The sequence below is a fragment of the Clinocottus analis genome, unplaced genomic scaffold (genome assembly GCF_023055335.1).
Source record: "Clinocottus analis isolate CAN_PGR_092001 unplaced genomic scaffold, fCliAna1.0.p SCAF_1, whole genome shotgun sequence".
In the NCBI taxonomy this organism is placed as follows: Eukaryota; Metazoa; Chordata; class Actinopteri; order Perciformes; family Cottidae; genus Clinocottus; species Clinocottus analis.
The window spans coordinates 21,014,885-21,034,666 of record NW_027175820.1 but is presented as its reverse complement, the minus strand read 5'-3'; the positions used below and the strand labels follow the sequence as shown (position 1 = coordinate 21,034,666).

Below are 19,782 nucleotides of genomic sequence, written 5' to 3'. Positions count from 1 at the left end.
GCCTCACATCCCCGGTCCTAATCACAACCTCTTCGTCTCCTCCACACTGCCTCTTGAGCCATAAGCTCTGGATGAGGCTCTGGATGAGGTGCTTACACTAACATGCCAGACATGGGACTCACACTGTTTAGATGGCTGATGTAATCTGAAATTTGCAGGCTGTGTGCATTTATATTTATATGTGTGTGTGTGTGTGTGTGTGTGTGTGTGTGTGTGTGTGTGTGTGTGTGTGTGTGTGTGTGTGTGTGTGTGTGTGAGAGAGAGAGAGAGAGAAACTTTATTCAAACCCCTGTTGGGTGCTGAGAGGGGTCTAGTCTATGCAGCCAAAGTTTCGTCACAAACACTTTGAAAAGCTGCTTCTTAAAGTCTTAAAATATAATTGTTCTCTATTACATACTTGACCTGCATGTGAGGTGTACAGAATGAGTTTCATATGTAGCTGCAATACAAGTCCTAATGGTCTGCCATCTGAGAAAATACTTAACGCTCTATTTCTGTTCTGCTGCGTCTTTGTCGCCGTTTGATTAAATTGGTAGGAGAAATTGTACACACAAAATGGAGAGGCTCAATACTTTTGTTGGCGTGAAGCTGCCGTTAGACCAAAATTGGCACGACTAAATTTACTTGCACGCTGTTCCAAAAAAAAAGCATCAGGGATTGGAACTAATGCCGGCAGTCTTGTAGTTATAAGATGTCGGTACTGACTGGGCGAGCAGGAGAACAAAAATAACGAAGATGTAAAATAATGATAGACCTTTTTGAGACACTTTATTTTTGTTCCCGTCAACGAATGTAACTTCTTGACATCACTTCCAGCCATGAAGCTGCTGCTTGTGTTCTCTCATCATGCAGTTATAAAAACAGCAAGTACTTTACAAATGTGATCACTTGCAAGCAACCGTTCAGACATCCAGTCTTAAAGACCTGATTTGAACACTACATGAACATGTTGTGTCCGTGTGTGTGTCTGTGTGTGCGTCTGTGTGTGCGTTCTGTACGTGTGCGTGCTCTTCCACTGTCAGACATCGATGAGTGTGAGAGGAACCCCCTGCTGTGCCGTGGAGGTGACTGTGTAAACACGGAGGGAAGCTTCCAGTGCTTGTGCCCCGACGGACACGAGATCGCGCCCGATGGCTCGGCCTGTCTAGGTGAGTGATGAGGTCATCAGAGAGGGGATTCAAGCAAACGCAGCGTCTCCAAACGTTTTCCACCGTCCCGCTTTTCTCCTTTGTTTGAGAAGTCTGTGTTGCAGCAAATAGTGTCGACTCGTGTGAGATGAAAGAAGGTCAAAAAGAAGATGCCGTCTTCTCAGAGGAGACAGTGTGAGTGATAAGTGGATCACTTGTCACTCCTTCATCTTCCTCTGTTTCTGCTTCTGTGTGGGGTTAGCAGCACAAATGCAGACTTGGGTACGATGAATATATTTTCATAATGAAAATTGTAAAAAAAAGAAAAAAGAAAAGAAGGGTAGGAAAAGGGCAGGACACTGAAAAACCAAAAAAAACAGCAACTAAACAACAAAAACAAACTGAGAAAAGACAAGCGGTGACTAAATACACAAGGAGAAGAAGAAGATAACGACAGGGCTGATAAGAACATAGTAAAACTTCCAAGGGCGGGGCAAACAATCACACAAGTGGGAAATAAAGAACACCATGAAGTAAAACAACTCAAGACACAAGAACTTTTCAAACTGGAACAAACACCTGAGGACCATGGCAGTATGAACTCCAGATGGTGTGCTTTTCTGCATGTATGTTGACATTTGTGCACGAAGAAGGGTCCATTAAGATCTGTACATTAAGATGCGAGAAATGCTATTCCAATTTATTAGATTGTCTTTAAGTACTGTAGCTTTTACTGCTAATATAACATTTCGTTTTGTACTTTTATTCTGAAATTTCTGTTTTTGAGAGGCCAACTTTTTGACGTGTCTGCCTCTCATCGGATAATTGAGATTCAGCCATGTTCATGTTAATACATAAGCACTTTCTTTACCCCAGTGAACTCTTTGCTGGATGTTGGCTCAATAATGACGACGTTTCACATTTTGGTTACTCAAGCATCTTGTTGACTGGAGACGTAGCGACAGCACACTCTTTCCACAGGAACGAGAGGGGCGCCTGACTTTTTCCATTCTTTCTATAGTTTTTCCGCTAGATCCATGTTTATTTAGCGTTGCGCTGATGCTTTATGAACTGGGTGTCATTCTGATGACATAATGCAGTGTATTAGGGTTTCAGGCCATGACCTAATACTCAACCACTGCCCTTCAGGCTCATTTATTTTCCTTATAACCCCCCAAAGTAATAAAAACGATGAAAGCATTAATGAAAACTGCCCGCCTCATCCCTTTTGAGACAATGGTCTTCATTATCTCTGCTGAAGTATCGAGTTGAGGCACTAAAATGATGATGATGATAATAAACTTTGGTTATTTACCATATTTCAGAGATGGGTGTGATATAGTGTGCTTAATGAAGTCAGATTACTTGTTGGAAATATCCTATTCATCACTAAGCACTGAATCCATCATGAAACATCTGTCACGAGTTATACTTGAGGTTTGATTGGTGTCTCCACTGTAAGAGCTCTAATGGTGCAATTAACTGTGTGTGTGGAGCCAAAACGATTATCAATTAGTCGATCGACAGAAAATGAAAAGGCAGCTGTTCTGATAGTAAATTCATCTTTTGCCAGTGCCAAAAATTGCAAAAATATTCTCAAATAAAATGCTTTTTTCCCCCCTTGTATTAAACCGCATTTGTAGGATTACACAGGAAATTATTGAGTTTTGAATTTTGATAACGAAGAGAACATGCTAGTGGCGCCATACTGCAGGTGGGCGCCTTGCTCAATGGCACGTTGAAGGGCAAGTGATTAACATTTAGGAGCGTGTGACTGACTCCATTTATTCCATCCTGACTTGCTTTCCATGTCCGAAGAATAAAACCATCACTCAAGCGTCGCCAATGGCACTTTCAGCTTTAAGGATGGCGGTTATCCTCATTGATTACTTATTTAGAAATGCTTTTGATTTTGCTCCGTTCGTTTCCAGATATCAATGAATGTGACCTGAGTGACAGGCTGTGCAGGAACGGCCAGTGCGTCAATATGATCGGCCGCTACCAGTGTTCCTGCGACACGGGATACAAGTCTACAGAGAACCGACAGGAGTGTGTTGGTGCGTATGAAACATACTACTGATGCTTTTCCCCTCGAAGACCTTTCTTCTGATTCCAATCTGAAGATCAAATGTGACGGTGTGCTTGTTCTGCCCCTCAGACATCGACGAGTGTACCATCGAGAACGGTGGCTGTGAGACCTTCTGCACCAACTCAGAGGGAAGCTATGAGTGCAGCTGCCACAGTGGATACGCCCTGATGCCGGACCAGAGGAGCTGCACCGGTGCGTAGCTCTGTCTCCTGTCGTCATTCATCATGGCTCCAGCTCGCCAATCATGATGTCATGAAGTCAAAGATGTGTCATCTTAAGAAAACTGCCTTGAAATGATCTCGATTCAGGTTTTTGAGATTGAGGGAAGAGTGCACATGTCGTCGTACTGAAGACATCTTAAAGGTTGTTTTTAGAGAGAACAGATTTAAGAGCAGCAACGCAGAGCGACTCACTGCTCTGATTTGACTGGCACGTGGTCAAAGAAAGCATTAGTTGGTCGGAAGACAATAAAGTAAAGGCCACATCTGACAATTCATCATTTTTTATTTGATCCAAACTGTTACTAAACAGAATAGATAAGTAGATGGTACGAGTTGATTAATTCCAGGCATTTAATATAATTTCCATGACTGTTGGCCTCACATGTTGTACATAGACGGACTCCTGTGAGTCCTATGCCTTTAATTACCAGAGACAGATATACAGACAGAGATCAAATGCAGTACAAAGGGGATTTCAGTGTGTTTGGTGCAAAAGAAGAGCTTGAAATAACTCAAAACATTATGGCAAAAGCTGTGTCCTGAATTGATCGTGGGTGCTGATTTATAAATGACAGAGGAAATGTACTTGCGTCCTGTGTTCTCCCTGCATAGGAAAGAGGACGTCACTTTGATTCATGTTGTTGTGTTGATGTGTTCTTTTACAAACTGTATGCTAAATAATCCATCAGCATTCAAACCTGGATTACTAGTACTCATCACAGATGACACTTTGTCTGCTCACATTTCATGTTCGATTGCCTCTCCGTCTTCCATCTTCAGATATTGATGAGTGTGAGGAGAGCCCAGAAATCTGTGACGGAGGCCAGTGTACCAACACCCCGGGGACGTACCAGTGTCTGTGCTACGACGGTTTCATGTCATCTGACGATATGAAGACCTGCCTCGGTAATGGGCGCACGTTTTACGCCTGAAATGATACACCGCACCCCTCTGCAGCTCTGCGTTTACTGGATCCAGTGAGATTTACTGAAACACCTAATGATCATCTTAAAGGTTATCCAAGATATGAGTCATGAGAATAAGACTTAATGACTCAGATGTATGAGTCTGTGTGTGTGTGTGTGTGTGTGTGTGTGTGTGTGTGTTTGTGAGAGAGAGAGAACAGAGCGCAATGTTGTTGTTGTTGATTTACAAGGCATTGGACATTGTGTTAGTTTGGGTTGAGCATGGAGGAATGCATGACATTTAAAAATCTGGTTCCACTGAGCGAGAACACAAAAGCTTGCCATCAATGAGGTTCAGACTTTTAGATCGGTCCGCACAAACATACTTACTACTAAATTAAACACATTTTAAAGCCTTTATATAGTTCATAATGTCATTATTTCAGGACTCACTTCCATTTATCACATCTTAACAAGGCCACAACAACAAAAACGATTGAACTTCATCATGACTTTTTTTCTTTATTGTGGTTGTGTTTCGCAAATTCAAAATCCTTCTCTTTCTCCGTTCCGCTCTTCTCTTCCCTCCCTGTCTAGATGTGGACGAGTGTGACCTGAATCCAAACATCTGCCTGAGTGGGAACTGTGAGAACACGAAGGGATCCTTCATCTGTCACTGTGACCCGGGATACTCTGTCCGCAAGGGCACCACGGGCTGCACAGGTGAGCGAAACAAACCCACGCTTTCCTAACCGCAACAAAAACATCCCGTGAGAGGAAGAAGATAGAAGGGAATCAGTAGAGGGCGGCCGCTGATTAAGTGGCGGAGGAGGGAGGTGTGTGCGTGTGTGTGTGTGTGTGTGGTTTTGTTAAACTACAGGAGGGAAAGCAAGTGAAATAGAGAGGTGAGAAATGAGTGGACGCCGGGAGAATGTCTGGCTCCCCAGAAGCCGCTCTAACATTACTCACCCTCATTCAAGAGCTCCTGTCTGACTCGACGAGAAACACGCTCGCGAACACACGTACGTCGTTAACACACACTCACGTGCGCGAGCGGCAAGTGCAGCGGGAGCGGTGAGGTCACTGTCTCCTGTCAGACGCATGCATCACATTGCACCTTTGTTTATTCCTTTGTTGCTCTTTCATTAAGGTCAGTTAAACATTACGCCATTTTTGGAAGAGTTCGGCAGCATGCGATCGCCCGAAAGGGCTCCAGAACACATAAATACAAATCCCATCCGGCCAATGGAGTCCCTCTGCTAGTTTGGACTCACTCCTTGTCTAGCCAGAGTTAAGTCTGATTTACGTGGCCACTTAAGAGTTTGGAATTGAAGGGAGAAGAGAGTATTCGTTCCGCGATCTTATCTGACCTCATCTCGGTTATCGAAATGAGTCAGACACGCAGTCAGCAACAGCGTGTCTTCCTTCAGACGTAAATAAACCGGTCTGAAGTATGATTCAAGCTCACTGACACACACACTTGCTCATTCTAATCCCATTAAGATGTCCATACAGTATTTCACTTGTTTTGAGAAAGCTGGGGTTGCAGTAAAGCAGCCGGTGCTGATTCACAGGTTTGGAATTTCAGCCCCAGAATACCAAAGAATCAAGACACTAATTCCTCTCAGGCAGGCAGGATGTCTTGTTACAGACAAGTGAACAAAACCTGCTAATCCGTTTGGATCGGATCCGCTTTCAATATAGTCCGACGAAAAAATGCATAAGAAATTGGTGATCATCGTGGAAAAGCCGTCACGGGACCACGTTGGTATGCGTGGATTAAATCTTCTCGCGTGCGGTGTGACTGCTGATGAGTGAGTGGCGCGCTGGAGCTCAGATCTGATCCAGCTGTTGATGAAGCTCCCACAAGAATTATGTTTTATTTCTTATTTATTCCACGCTACAACGCTCAGAGAGCTCAGTGGGCACGGAGTCAGTATTTGTATGTACACTTTGATGCTTTTGTATGTGTGCGTGTGTACTGGAAAGTTAGGGCTGGGTGGAGATGTGCTGGGGGAGTTTACAAGGCTGGGAGTGTCTTGACTTTAAAGAGAAGATCAGGGCGAAAGCTAAATCATGTTGACTTTGTCATCTTCAAGCAAAATAACAAAACTGTCAAACGATGTTTGAGCAATTATAGCGAGACTGTGTTTTTTTCACAGAACACTATCTTCCTCCTAAAAATGTTCAGTTTAAAAGTAACACACACACACTACTACCAGTAGCTTAGATATTAGCTAATGTTTGCCTTGGACCGGAGCAAAGTATCTTTTATTTTATTACTGTTTTGGACTGGAACACGAGCCTCGAGGCGGTGTGAAAGCCGCTTTATCAACTTGTGCTCATGTTATGCATTTTAATACTTATCATTATCTCTTTCCTCACTTGTGGACACAGATGGTGTCGTATATATCAGAAAATTGCAGATACATAGAGAAGATAACAGCACATTGCTATTCACAAACGGGACTTGTCAGGGGTGAAACGTTTCCTTTCCATGTAGTAAAATGGGATTATTTATTATGCGTAATATGGCTTGGATTAGCAGATATTTAAAATGTCTCTCTCCTTTTATTTCTTTTATAGTGGATAGCTATTACTCTAGGGCCAGGTTGTCTGGAGGGCAGCCATACTCGCAATCATTTAGACATCTAGCGAGACAGGCAGACATATAGACAGAAACACAAACGGATGAACAGGCAGGTCATCAGGCAGCCGTACGGACCAGGAGACAGTTGGACAGCCAGGTAGGCAGATGTGTGATGACTCCTCGTTCTGTGAAACATCAAATCAAGCCTCTCCTGTGACACCAGCTCTGACCGCTGACACGCTTCTTCCATACAACAGCCCCCTGTTTGCATTTTACATTTCCACATGAGAACGTGTGTCTGTTTGTTGGGCTCTCTCTGTCATCAAAGACTTGGAGGGAAAATGATCTTTGATTCTGTCTGTAATCCAGGGAGATTTGTTTGCTACCAGCCCTCATATTAACCCCGTCATCAAATGTAGAGTAAATATACCATACCCCTCTCCTCAAGAAGACTGTAAACCAGCACTAATCTGTAATTGACAGTGTTTTGAATTGCTACCTTCACAAAGACAGACACACACAGAGGGGTGCATCTCATTGGCTGATGAGTCTTAACATCTTGATAGCGTTCATGGCACAGCTTCCCTTGATGTACAGGGACACACACACACACTCGCACAATCCCCCCCCCCCCCCCCCCCCCGATCACAGCTGTAACACGGGGTACGGCTTGACGTGTCGGGTGCGTTTTCACACGGTGGGTTTGACTCACACTCGCAGTCGTTGTCGTTGTAACGCCCGACCGGCTTTTTCCATTGTCCCATGCAGTTGATCATGTCAGAAGTGCCCGAAGAACAAGAGCTGCAGAGCCCCATTCTCAGTATCTCGTCACCGCCAGCTGCTTCATGGAGATCTTATTGGTTACACCCTACAGGATGTAAACAGCTTCAGAGACAGAGTAGATTTTAATAGTAGCCAATTTAATTGTTCCCATTAATTGCTGTTGTTTTATTTTGTAGAATCCATTGCCAGATACGATTGGTTGGCCCATATAGAGAGGTACTTTTATAACCACATTATGTACTAAGTACCTCAATATTTCATCCTTTGGCAGAGTTCAGATATAATTATAATGGTTTTGACGTGAAGGAATGTTTATTTGTAGAGTTGGAACGTTACCACGTGGCATTTTTATCAAAATTATATTTGGGAAAGATTACATTTCCAAACTTGACATCTGGGCTGGTGAGAAAACCAAACATGAGCATGAAAAGAGAGGGCTGTTATAAAAGCCTCGTGTGAGAGGTGCAGTGTCTGTGGGTCTGGGTTAAAAGAGGGTAATCTTTGCCTAAAATAACCTCAGAAATACTAGTTCAGACGGAGCAGACAGAACGAGGTCTTAGCGTTAGGATATCGTTCTCCCTCTTGGCCTTCTTCATAACTCCCCGGACACACTCGCACAATGGAAATCCAGAGAGCTGGGTCTGCTCATTAAACCTCTGCAGGAAGGCTATTAGTATCGGAGATCATGAGAATGTCTGTGCCTTCTGCTCTGAAATACATGGATGAAGACAGTGACCCAGAAAGACTTAGTCCTGTCGTCTCCTGCTGCTGCCTGTATGCGATTCAAAGCCAGCGTCAGCTCTCTTCCACAATGCCAAGAACCCCACTGGACTGAGAATGCAGACCCAAATCATCAGACCATCAGAGCACCGCCTATTTGTCTTGAAACGGCCCCTTGTTTGTTTCCTCTTCTTCAGATGTCAATGAGTGTGAGATCGGAGCGCATAACTGTGACAGACAGGCCACCTGCACCAACACAGCCGGCGGCTTCAAATGCCACTGTGCTCCAGGGTGGATTGGCGACGGCCTCAAATGCACAGGTAAGGCCGGTGGCTTTGAATGCGCAGGTGAATACTGCCACTCGACGGCGCCATCGGAGTAGCATGTATGATTTTATAGAAGGAAGAGATATTTCTCCAACATGTTGGCGGTATCCAAGAAATCTGATGTGAGAGTATCAAACAAAAGGTTAAAAATACTTTTCTTTTTTTTTTATTGGGCACACAATTTTTTGCAAAAGTTGGTCTAAAATGACCAAAACTAAAACCATATATATATATATATATATATATATATATATATATATATATATATATATATATATATATATATATATATATATATATTCCTATATTAGGAGTATCTTACAATATTCCTTGTAAACTACAATACAATGTACAGTACCACATACAGTGACTTGTATATTAATCCATTGCTGAACAAATGCACTATTCACCCCTGTCTGAGTGACTTTTGTTAAACATGGCATGCCAAGCTATTTTAGGAAATTATTTAGCCTTCTTTGGAAGTGAAACTATATTTCTGAGCGTTGTTTTTATAAGATTCACGTCTTGATTTGAAATGAATGTGCTTGTAGAGTCATAAAGTTTTGAGAGATGGACGAATGCATCAGTTGTTTTTGGTCTTTTCATGAGTTTTGTCACCAAGAGGTAAAGAGATCCTCAATCAGTGTGATGAAGTATTCTCGTGTTTTCAGACCTGGACGAGTGCTCCAACGGGACACACATGTGCAGCAACAACGCGGACTGCCTCAACACCATGGGCTCATATCGCTGTGCGTGCAAGGATGGATTCTCTGGAGATGGATTCTACTGCTCAGGTCCCACCTCTAAAACCACACGCTTCGCTTTTCTAAAGATACACTGATGCGTTCTGTGTTCACGGACCGTGAATGTGTGTTCGGTCCTCCCTGCAGACAGCGACGAGTGTGCAGAGAACGGCAACCTGTGCGAGAGCGGCCACTGTCTGAACCTGCCAGGAGGCTTCCGCTGCGAATGTGACATGGGCTTCATCCCGACTTCTGAAGGAAAGGCCTGCGAGGGTAAAAGGATATGACGCTGCTACTCCTGAATATCTCGGTTTTCCAGACCTCTGAATTGGTGCCCAAGTCCTAAATTAGGTTGTGTGACTCAAACAGGCCGGCTGTTCGGCTCGTGAATGGTTGTTTGTTTCCCTGTTTGGAGAAACAAATGATTCACACAGATGCTGCCTTGAAATGGGATGAGATATTTTGAAATGGTCCGTTTGCGGTGCAGCTCGTTTTAATAAGCGTTTTAGTTGCGAGAACATTTCTAAGAGACTTACAACTACAGAGACATTTGGTTATTGGTTTGGTGGTCAGTCAAATTTGTTTTTGTTTGAGGGTTAAAATAGCAAACTTCGGCTGATGACAACCTTGCTATTTGAAGGTTTTCTGGTAAAATAATGTTATTTTAGCTGATGTGTTCACTGCCAGTGCAATTCTGCTTTTGTCCCAGCGATAGACTGTACGTACAGATTTTAAATTATCTTTTTTTATAGTCTATATTTCCTGTTTTTTTCTCACCTATTTGTACTTGATTTGTATTATTTGTAGGTTTAGGTTTGGTTTAGGTTTTTTGTCGTAAGTTATTTAAACATGCCCTTCATTGGCTCATGTCAATCATCTCTTATTTTGCACCATGGAAATTCACGTCCAAAGATGTCATTACATTTACCATTTGTTGTGTAAAAGGTCTGTATGTACGCTGTACAGACTTACAAAGGACATATAGTCTAAATTTTAGGCACATTTCTGACATCCTGCTGAATGCAATTATGTTTACACGGGTCTAGAAACGATCTTTTATTCTTTTTAAGTTCTAGATAATCTTGTTTTAGATAATGCTGCATCTCTAAGACACATCTCTGGATTTAGAAATGCTTACATACAATCCAGGTTTGCCTTATTTAGGTATCCCAGTAGACAGTAGATCTGTCTCGCTGAGTTACTGTAGAGTCGGCACAACGAGCACATTTATGACCGCTGTAAGACGAGTGTGACTCATCCTTCCAGCGATAAGACGTCGCTGGATTCAATTGAATGAGCAGCAGACTGACCTCATTGTGCTGATGTGTCTAACATCCTGAAATAACCTGTCCGGTCCTCCCTGTCTCAACTCAGGCAGGACTGGACAGTAATGATTTGTGCAGAGTCTAATGATGTGGAAGAGCACAATTTCATAACCTTGGCGCTGCTGCTCCGATAGTGTATGTGTGTGTCTCTCTGGATATGTCTGGGCACTTTTTTTTGCCCCAGAACTGTCATTCTTTAGCAGAGGTGAGCGGCCTTCACTTCCTATTGCCGGCTGCCAATTTTCCATGATGATCCCATGATCCACTAATCCCTCACAGCTGGGCTTCTCTTCTCTCTCTCTCTCTCTCTCTCTCTCTCTCTCTCTCTCCCTCTCTCTCTCTCTCACAGACATAGACGAATGTACCTTCGCTGACATCTGTGTCAACGGACGTTGCCGGAACATCCCGGGACTTTTTAGATGTGACTGCAGCCTCGGTTATGAACTGGACAGGAGTGGAGGCAACTGCACAGGTAAGACCAGTCGACGCGCCGGTCCGGCTGCCGGCCCCAATGATGCTCCGTTAAAGCCCCGATGGGCTGAGCATTTGTACGAAATGTAAAAAAGAAATGGAGCAACAGCAGTGAGCAGCTCTCATATCCCCCTGAGGTGTAGAGGGAAGCCACCGCTCCTCTCTTGGCTGTCGTGAACATATCTTTGTGGAGATAAAGAACTGTTACAGACTGTTGCTTCCTCTTTCTCTCTCAGATATCAATGAGTGCGCCGACCCGGCCATCTGTATTAATGGAATATGTGTCAACATCCCTGGAAGCTATCACTGTAACTGCCCTGCAGACTTTGAACTCAACCCCACCCGGGTGGGCTGTGTAGGTGAGACTCAACAAGTTCTCACGACACATTCTTGGTGTTTGAGCTTAGCTACTCGTTGCACTAATTCTGAATTAAAGGCAAGACACACTTGTACACCTGAACACCCGTGTGTGTGTGTGTGTGTGTGTTTACAGACACTCGCTCTGGAAGCTGCTACCTAGATTCTCGTTCTCGAGGAGATGCGTCAGAGAGCTTGGACTGCTCCAATGAGATCGGAGTCGGTGTTTCCAAGGCATCCTGCTGCTGCTCCCTGGGCCAGGGCTGGGGGAATCCTTGTGAATCATGCCCCTTCGTCAACTCAAGTGAGTCAGCCCACCGTTGTTTACATTTGTGTACGTGTCAGTTCGATAGCAAGGTTTGCGAGCTCTTGCCAGAGATGCACGGCAGGTTTTAGAGCTGTCGGAGTGTGTGGCACAGAGACACAGTTTACTGAGTATGGGTATTTTCTTCATTACTCTGAAGGTGTTCGTTTGGGTATAGACAGCGAACCGTAGTATCCGGTCAACTTTTTGCAGCTTTGCATCAGATTTGCTTTACGTTTAGAGATAAAATGTGATCATTTAAGTGGGGAGAAGTTGCATTGTAATGTTATTATTACTTTAATTAAAACCTTTGTAAACCAACAAGTGCAGCGTTACTGAACCTCCAGCAACAACGTGTGTCTTTTTTTTAACATGAGAGATGCAGCGACCTTTATTTGCAGGTCGTAAGCGTGGATAATTAGAAAGGAGAACCAATATGAATGTCACAAAGCAAAGTCGCTGCTACTTGTTCAGGTATTTTCTTTCCCTGACACCAAGAGGTCTCTCAAAGTTTCAGTCTCTGTCTTTCCATCACTTAATAAGTACAGAATTGAGTTGACTTTGGACCACTGAATGGGCGGGGAAGTGGCCGAAAAAATGGATTTTGAATGTCACAGTAATTTCACTGTTACTGGCTTTGATAAACAACCCTGTCAAATCCTTTTATTACTTGTTTTGTACCATGGTACGAGTTTGAGTTCGCTGTAATTGTTGCTGGTAAAGATGAGACAGCTTTGTGCAACTTACTTGAAATTGCCAACAGATGGTTCGAAACATTGCAGGGAATGACTCATCCTTTTCCCGCTCAAGGCAATACTTGTTTCTGTGAACAAAAAGAACCAACAACTGTGAATATCTCCTGAGATCTAAGCTGGGTGATCGTAACTGTCAAATCCTGCGTTTGATTGTGCCTTGAGTGCTGTGTCGTTGTTGCTTTTTTCATGAGTTTCGGTGCTGTGTTCCAGCTGAGTACAAGACGCTGTGTCCTGGAGGAGAAGGCTTCAGACCAAACCCCATCACTGTCATCTTGGAAGGTCAGACAGCAACATGCCACCATATCTTTGTGTTAGTTTGCTCCTGTTCATAGCTGGAGACACGGATAACACACACACCACACACACACAATGCCCAGTGAGTGATTCCTTTCTCTCTTTCTGGCAGACATCAATGAGTGCCAGGAGCTGCCAGGCTTGTGCCAGGGAGGGCAGTGTATCAACACCTTTGGCAGCTTCCAGTGTGAATGTCCAAGAGGCTACACCCTCAACACAGAAACCAGAGTCTGTGAAGGTATTACACTCACACACACACACACTCACACACACACACACACTCTCGCGCACACATATTTCTATTCCTATGCAGCCCCACTGACACGTGATCACGCTGGCGACATATTCCACTCGCGCTCTTGCCCTGGGACGTTTCAGTGGGATGGAATTTAAGTTCCTCCACAGAGGCCTTGCTTGGTTCAGCGAGGACGCATGCAAAGAGGGGGAAAACAGAGCATCGAGAGCAAAGAGACAAAGAAGTATTGGACTATTTCTGTCCCGGAGTCGACACCGCAGCTCATTCTAGCTCAATATGTCTCCGCTCGAGTTCCCCGTCTGCTGCTAACCCCGCGAAGCTCAACCAGGATGATGAGACAGCTGAGCGGCTAACTGTGTCCAGAGGAGCGAGGCTCTGATGTGGTCGGCCCCGCTCCTTGGGGAAGTACACCGAGTCCCCTGTAGACGGGCCAGAGATGACAGAGGTGGAGGAATGAAAGATGGGAAGGAGGGGGGAGGGGGACAGAGATAAATGAGAAGGGTGTTTAGAAAAGGGAAACAGGAACAAAGAGAGGAGAGGATGGGGCTAAGGGTTAGACAATGACATGTGGCGAGCGGCATTTTAATTAGCGTGTGCTTGTTGGCCAGGAGAACAAAAGTGTGTGTCTGCTCTGTAAAGTCCAAAATTGCACATCCACTGTGCTCTCATTCCACCTTCCTTCAGACCAGTGATTTTGAACCTTTTTTTTTGTTTTTAAAAACAGTGTTTTTGAACATATATGGTGGGCAATTATTGCGCTACCTACTGGCATGGAAGAGTATTTCATCACCATGCCGTGCTATATTGCAGGCTCAGACGCTCAACAATGGAAAATGATTTGTCGCAACTAAATAACATTTTTTTTTTTTCAAGGAAGGCTTTTAAATTACACGTTTTAAATCAATAAGTTGTTTCACCTCACCTAAAAGAATAAACCTGTTGACTTCTCTCCGTGTGCAGATATCAATGAGTGTGAACAGCCGGGTATCTGCGGCCCGGGCCGGTGCTACAACACCATTGGAAACTACACCTGTATCTGCCCCGTGGACTACATGCAGGTCAACGGCGGGAACAACTGCATGGGTAAGTCCGCACGTCGCGTTCTCATGACGGAAAACTATCAGCAAAAAGGTCGATATTATAACAATTAGCACCATTTTTCTCATGAACACGCAGACATGAGGAAGAGCTACTGCTACAGGAACTTTTACTCTGACAACGGGACATGTGACGGAGAGCTGACCTTCAACATGACCAAAAAGATGTGCTGCTGCTCCTACAACATCGGCCGTGCGTGGAATAAACCCTGTGAACAGTGTCCTGTGCCCAGCACCGGTGAGGTCTCACACACACACACACGCGCACACACACACACACACACGTGTAGAAAGTATAAGTAACTCAAAGACTCATGTCTTATGACCTCACAGACGAGTTTGCGATCCTGTGCGGCAGCGAGAGACCGGGATATTACATTGACATCACCACTGGACGGGTCATTGGTAGGATTTAAAACATTCAAAGGTTGCTATGATGAAAAGTTAGTTCTGTTCTAATCTCTTCTCCTTGCCTCGTCTAGATATTGACGAGTGCAGGGAAATCCCAGGAGTGTGTGAGAATGGAGTGTGCATCAACATGATCGGCAGCTTCAGGTGCGAGTGCCCCATCGGCTTCGTCTACAACGACAAGCTGTTGATTTGTGAAGGTACAGTTAAGCCTGCGCTCCATTTAAGTCCGACCGAAAAGTGCTGCCAAAATGTAAAATACTGGGCATCCTTCCCTCAGTTTTTAAAGCCACATCTGTCTTTTAATATGTATACCCTCTTTGTAACACATCTGTCCCTGTTGTGGTTAGATATTGACGAGTGTCAGAATGGACCGGTGTGCCAGCAGAACGCGGTCTGCCTGAACCTACCAGGAAGCTACCGGTGCGAGTGCAAACCTGGATATCACTTCACCTCCACGGGACAGTGTCTCGGTAAGGCTGTGGCGGCGATCAGCTATGACCTTTGAGGGGCTGAAATGAGTCAGCGGCACGTCGCTGGTGTGATGGGCCTCGGCTGCCGTCGCTCACTCAACCCTGCAGCTAAAGACCTCAGTGGAGATCATGCAGAATGGGTGGAAACACGCAGCAGGATTAGAGAAAAGATTAGAGGAAGCAGCCATAACACGGCTGTCTTCCACTGGGATGATGCTTCGGATCCTCCTGAGGCTCGGTGCTGTCTCGCCTCCTCGAGCTCTTGTATCAAACGTAGTCGTATGAAACTCTTTGACCTGCACACACACACACACACACAATTGTTGGACAAAGATAAAGCGCCAGAGGCAGCGCAATGACAGCCGGGCTGAGGAGGAATTCTACTTTGAGAGCTTGTTGTTAAAGGGGAGAGGATGTGGAGCACGTGTCGAGCTGTTGAACATATACTGCTGTGTATCTGAAGCATGTCACTGTCAGTCCTCACTGATAAGCAAATGTTAAATCAACATCCTGTTTTGCGTCCTGCTTTTCATGAAAGTCCTAAAAACAAAAAATGGGCAGAGTCCAGTGAGAGAGAAGCCAAAGTGTGAATTATACAAAGTAATTCCTAATACAGTGGTTTATCGGGATTTATTTATAAATAAGCATTTTATTTATACAGTAATGTGTGACAGTTTGTTTGGATCCAATTTGTAGCCTTGCTTATCAACATTTACTTTAAAGTGTGTATTGCACACGACCACCTTTGAGTAAAATATGCTCGACAAGAAACCTCTTTGATTAATGAGTGCAAAAGATTTGGATGTTTACTAAATATATACAGTATAAATGGACATGGCAGGTGAATTTTCCAATGTGTACAGTCACGATCAGTTTAAAAATGGTCCCAAAGACTGATGACTGCCTCGAGATTGGGTGTTTGTCCAGTCAGGAGTAATTAGCTCTCACGCTGACGTCAGAGTCAAGGAGAGAGTAGTGCGTCGTCTGTTCTCCAGCTGGCGTAAAACGACATGTCTCAAGCCAGAGCCTCACCAGACAACAGCGGGAGAGGCAAACTATGGGTACAGTCTGATAACCGTGCATTGACAGGAAAATTTAGTACATTTTACTCAAATTGAGAAAAAAAATTTGCTCTAAAAAATATAACATTTGGTTGGTTCCAGTCTAAATAGAGTAAAATCTACTCTTCCCTCAGAGTTAATAATTCAGAGTATTTTTTTACTCTTATTAGTGCTCATATTTAACTCTACATGATGATATATTGACTAGAATTAGATTCAACTCTAATTATACTTCTCTATAGAGTTAGATTCCTCTTCAGCTCTCTTCCGCCCCATAAACGCTCACTTTGTTCCAGTGTAGCGAGGTTTCATAAGGTTTCATAAGGTTTCATCAGGTTTCATAAGGTTTCATAAGGTTTCATGAGGTTTCATAAGGATTCATAAGGTTTCATAAGGTTTCATAAGGTTTCATAAGGTTTCAAGAGGTTTCATAAGGTTTCATGAGGTTTCATGAGGTTTCATAAGGTTTCATGAGGTTTCATGAGGTTTCAGAAGGTTTCATGAGGTTTCATAAGGTTTCATGAGGTTTCATAAGGTTTCATGAGGTTTCATGAGGTTTCATGAGGTTTCAGAAGGTTTCATGAGGTTTCATAAGGTTTCATGAGGTTTCATAAGGTTTCATGAGGTTTCAGAAGGTTTCATGAGGTTTCATAAGGTTTCATGAGGTTTCATGAGGTTTCATAAGGTTTCATGAGGTTTCATGAGGTTTCATGGTGGAGGAAACGTAACTTATGGAACAGTAGTGGGCGTGGTCACGCTGTTTTACTCCAATAGATTTTATTCTGAATATTTGCTCCTACTCTCCTGGCTACGGCTTGTTATTACGCTCCAACATGATGAAATATTACTCCTTTAGAGGAAAATAATAGTAACTCACCCCTGTTTTTCTAGTGTATGCTCACATTTATGGGACACATTAGTTTTTTTTCAATACAGAACTGACGAAAAAAAGGGTGTAAATAATAAACAAGTACACTGTAGGACAAAGATAACAATATAGAAAGGGCATTCAGTCAACCAACTGAATCAGTTACAATGTAACTGTTGAGGTGCTATTTCGGGGGAATTATATATTTCATTGTTTTTTGTGGTTTTGACTCAGTGTGACACTTGTTTCCCCTCCGTCTTTCAGACCGTAACGAATGCAGCGAGAACCCCGGCATCTGCAACCCGGGGCAGTGCATCGACACGGTGGGGAGCTACCGCTGCATCTGCACCAACGGCTTCAAAACCACGCGGGACGAGTCGATGTGTGTCGGTAAGCCGCGTCGGCTCCTGTCTCGCTTCTCGCTTGTGTTCGACGCGCAAATAGCGCCAGTGCCGCGTGACGTGAAGCCGCGTGACGTGAAGCCGCGTGACGTGAAGCCGCGTGACGTGAAGCCGCGTGACGTGAAGCCGCGTGACGTGAAGCCGCGTGACGTGAAGCCGCGTGACGTGAAGCCGCGTGACGTGAAGCCGCGTGACTCCGGTGCTCTCTGGTTTCAGACGTGGACGAGTGTGAGAGGCAGCCCTGCGGCAACGGCACCTGTAAGAACACGGTGGGCTCCTACAACTGTCTCTGCTACCCCGGCTTCCAGAACTCACACAACGGGGACTGCATAGGTAATGTACACGGGGTGTGAGTCTGTGAAAGAGGAGAGAACAAAAGCAAGAGATTCAGAGTATTAAAGTGAAATGTGTCGTGTTTGCGCGTGGATCAGATGTCGACGAGTGTGCGACGCAGAGGGCCCTGTGTCGAAATGGGCAGTGTGTGAACACCGTGGGCGCCTTCCTCTGTCTCTGCCAAGATGGCTATGAGCTCACGTTAGACGGCAGAATGTGTACAGGTAAGGAACCGCCTTTCTTTTTTTGGGGGGGGATTTTGAATGTTCATCTGAATGGCATGGGTTTTTAACTGTGTACTTGTGAATTCCTTCTTTTTTCTCTCTCAGATATCAATGAATGTGCAGTGAATCCAGGCACATGTGGCGCGGGAACCTGTGTGAATATGGATGGCACCTACAGGTGTATCTGCCCACCTGGCTACTACCTCCATGAGGAAACCTGTGAAGGTACAGCCGCCTTCAGTCCTTTCTGTGTCACGGCACAATACATATAGAAGCTAAAAATATGGAAAAATAACAGGGATTTATGAAGTAATAAAATACCTACATGTGTGGGGGTAAATCTCACCTCAAGCAATTCAGACAGCACCTGCTCACATGCAACAGACTCACACAAATCACAGCTCTGCGGAGGTGTACAAGAATAAACGGCCTCCTTCACTTCATTCGCCTCGCTGCTGGAAAACACCCTACCCCTCTTCTGCCTTTCACACGTGGGAGTGGGCGCAAGCCAGAACTCTTGGATTGTTTATACAGTGGGGCTGATGAAGAGATATTCGGCAGACTTCAACACATTCCTGCTTTGTGCACGGTTCCTGGAAGCAGGGCAGGAACACCACTAAATTCTTAGCATCAGTAAAAGCAGCAGCTGCTCATCGAGCGACCGCGTGACACGGAGGCTAAAACACGCCTTCATCCAACTGTCCATTGTTAGGATTACGTTCTGTTTTATCGCCTTGGGATGACGTAACTGCTACGAAGTCGTCCTCGCGGCCACGACGATATTTCAAGGAAAACTTAGACGTCAGTGCAGCACCGCGAGGTGGAACGTCTGGTGGCGCAAATCAGGAAACGTGTTTTCATTTGTGAATTTGATGAGGTGGTTAAATGCCGTTTCTCTTCTCTCTCTCTGTGCGTGTGTGTGTGTGTGTGTGTCAGATATTGACGAGTGCTCCCAGGCGCCTGAGATCTGCACATTTGGAACCTGCTCCAACACCGAAGGAAGCTTCACCTGCTTGTGCCCAGAAGGCTTCCAGGTCTCTGCCTCTGGACGCAGATGTTTAGGTAACTGTGTGTGTGTGTGTGTCTGTGTGTGTGAGAAAGATGGGAAACGAGGCTACGAAACTATCTTATGCATCAAGTTTAAAGTGCCAAGTGTAAATACGAGTGCATCTGTATAGTCTGTCTCTGAGTGCTAGTGGAGACAAAGCAGCAGTCAGTGGTGTGAGACTTTTCCTGCGCTTTCATGATAGCACACTGTGTTCCAGCTGGTTCTGCTGCCGCGGCCTCCTCAACAAGGCCAAGGGTGGCTCTGAACAGATCACTTTTCCATTTCCTCACCAGTGTGTGTGTGTGTGTGTGTGTGTTTATGTACATACGTGTGTCTTTGGGTTGGGTGGGGGCGCACTGAGTCCTCTGTTAGGGAGTTCCCCCACCAAACACTGAAGTGATGACATCATCAGTTCAGTGAGGCAGTTTAAAGTTTGTATTTCACTTTTCTCTCCAGTGTCAGAAGTGCTCGACTGAGGGTTTGGGGGATGAACAGGAGGAGAAGGGTGGAGCGTGAGCAACAAGGGCAGGAAAAGTCATCGAGGTCAAAGCCTGTGCCTCTGAGAAAACCTTTGTTTTTTTATTAAAAATGATGATGGACATG

The 19,782-nt window shown here is 44.7% G+C and overlaps 1 protein-coding gene across 2 annotated transcripts in view; it reads left to right on the top strand.

The window, feature by feature from the left end:
• The window catches only part of fbn1 (fibrillin 1), a 57,508-nt gene that overhangs the window by 27,058 nt on the left and 10,668 nt on the right, over positions 1–19,782 (top strand). For both annotated transcript variants that reach the window (XM_068570266.1, XM_068570183.1), the window contains 23 exons: positions 1,023–1,148; positions 3,059–3,184; positions 3,286–3,408; positions 4,218–4,343; positions 4,940–5,065; positions 8,633–8,755; positions 9,433–9,555; positions 9,652–9,777; positions 11,179–11,301; positions 11,537–11,659; positions 11,794–11,961; positions 12,927–12,995; positions 13,123–13,248; positions 14,227–14,349; positions 14,443–14,601; positions 14,697–14,768; positions 14,846–14,971; positions 15,122–15,244; positions 17,438–17,563; positions 17,791–17,907; positions 18,006–18,131; positions 18,237–18,356; positions 19,068–19,193. In XM_068570266.1, coding sequence (XP_068426367.1) covers positions 1,023–1,148; positions 3,059–3,184; positions 3,286–3,408; positions 4,218–4,343; positions 4,940–5,065; positions 8,633–8,755; positions 9,433–9,555; positions 9,652–9,777; positions 11,179–11,301; positions 11,537–11,659; positions 11,794–11,961; positions 12,927–12,995; positions 13,123–13,248; positions 14,227–14,349; positions 14,443–14,601; positions 14,697–14,768; positions 14,846–14,971; positions 15,122–15,244; positions 17,438–17,563; positions 17,791–17,907; positions 18,006–18,131; positions 18,237–18,356; positions 19,068–19,193 — 2,826 coding nt within the window. The remainder of the gene's footprint in view (positions 1–1,022; positions 1,149–3,058; positions 3,185–3,285; positions 3,409–4,217; positions 4,344–4,939; positions 5,066–8,632; positions 8,756–9,432; positions 9,556–9,651; positions 9,778–11,178; positions 11,302–11,536; positions 11,660–11,793; positions 11,962–12,926; positions 12,996–13,122; positions 13,249–14,226; positions 14,350–14,442; positions 14,602–14,696; positions 14,769–14,845; positions 14,972–15,121; positions 15,245–17,437; positions 17,564–17,790; positions 17,908–18,005; positions 18,132–18,236; positions 18,357–19,067; positions 19,194–19,782) is intronic.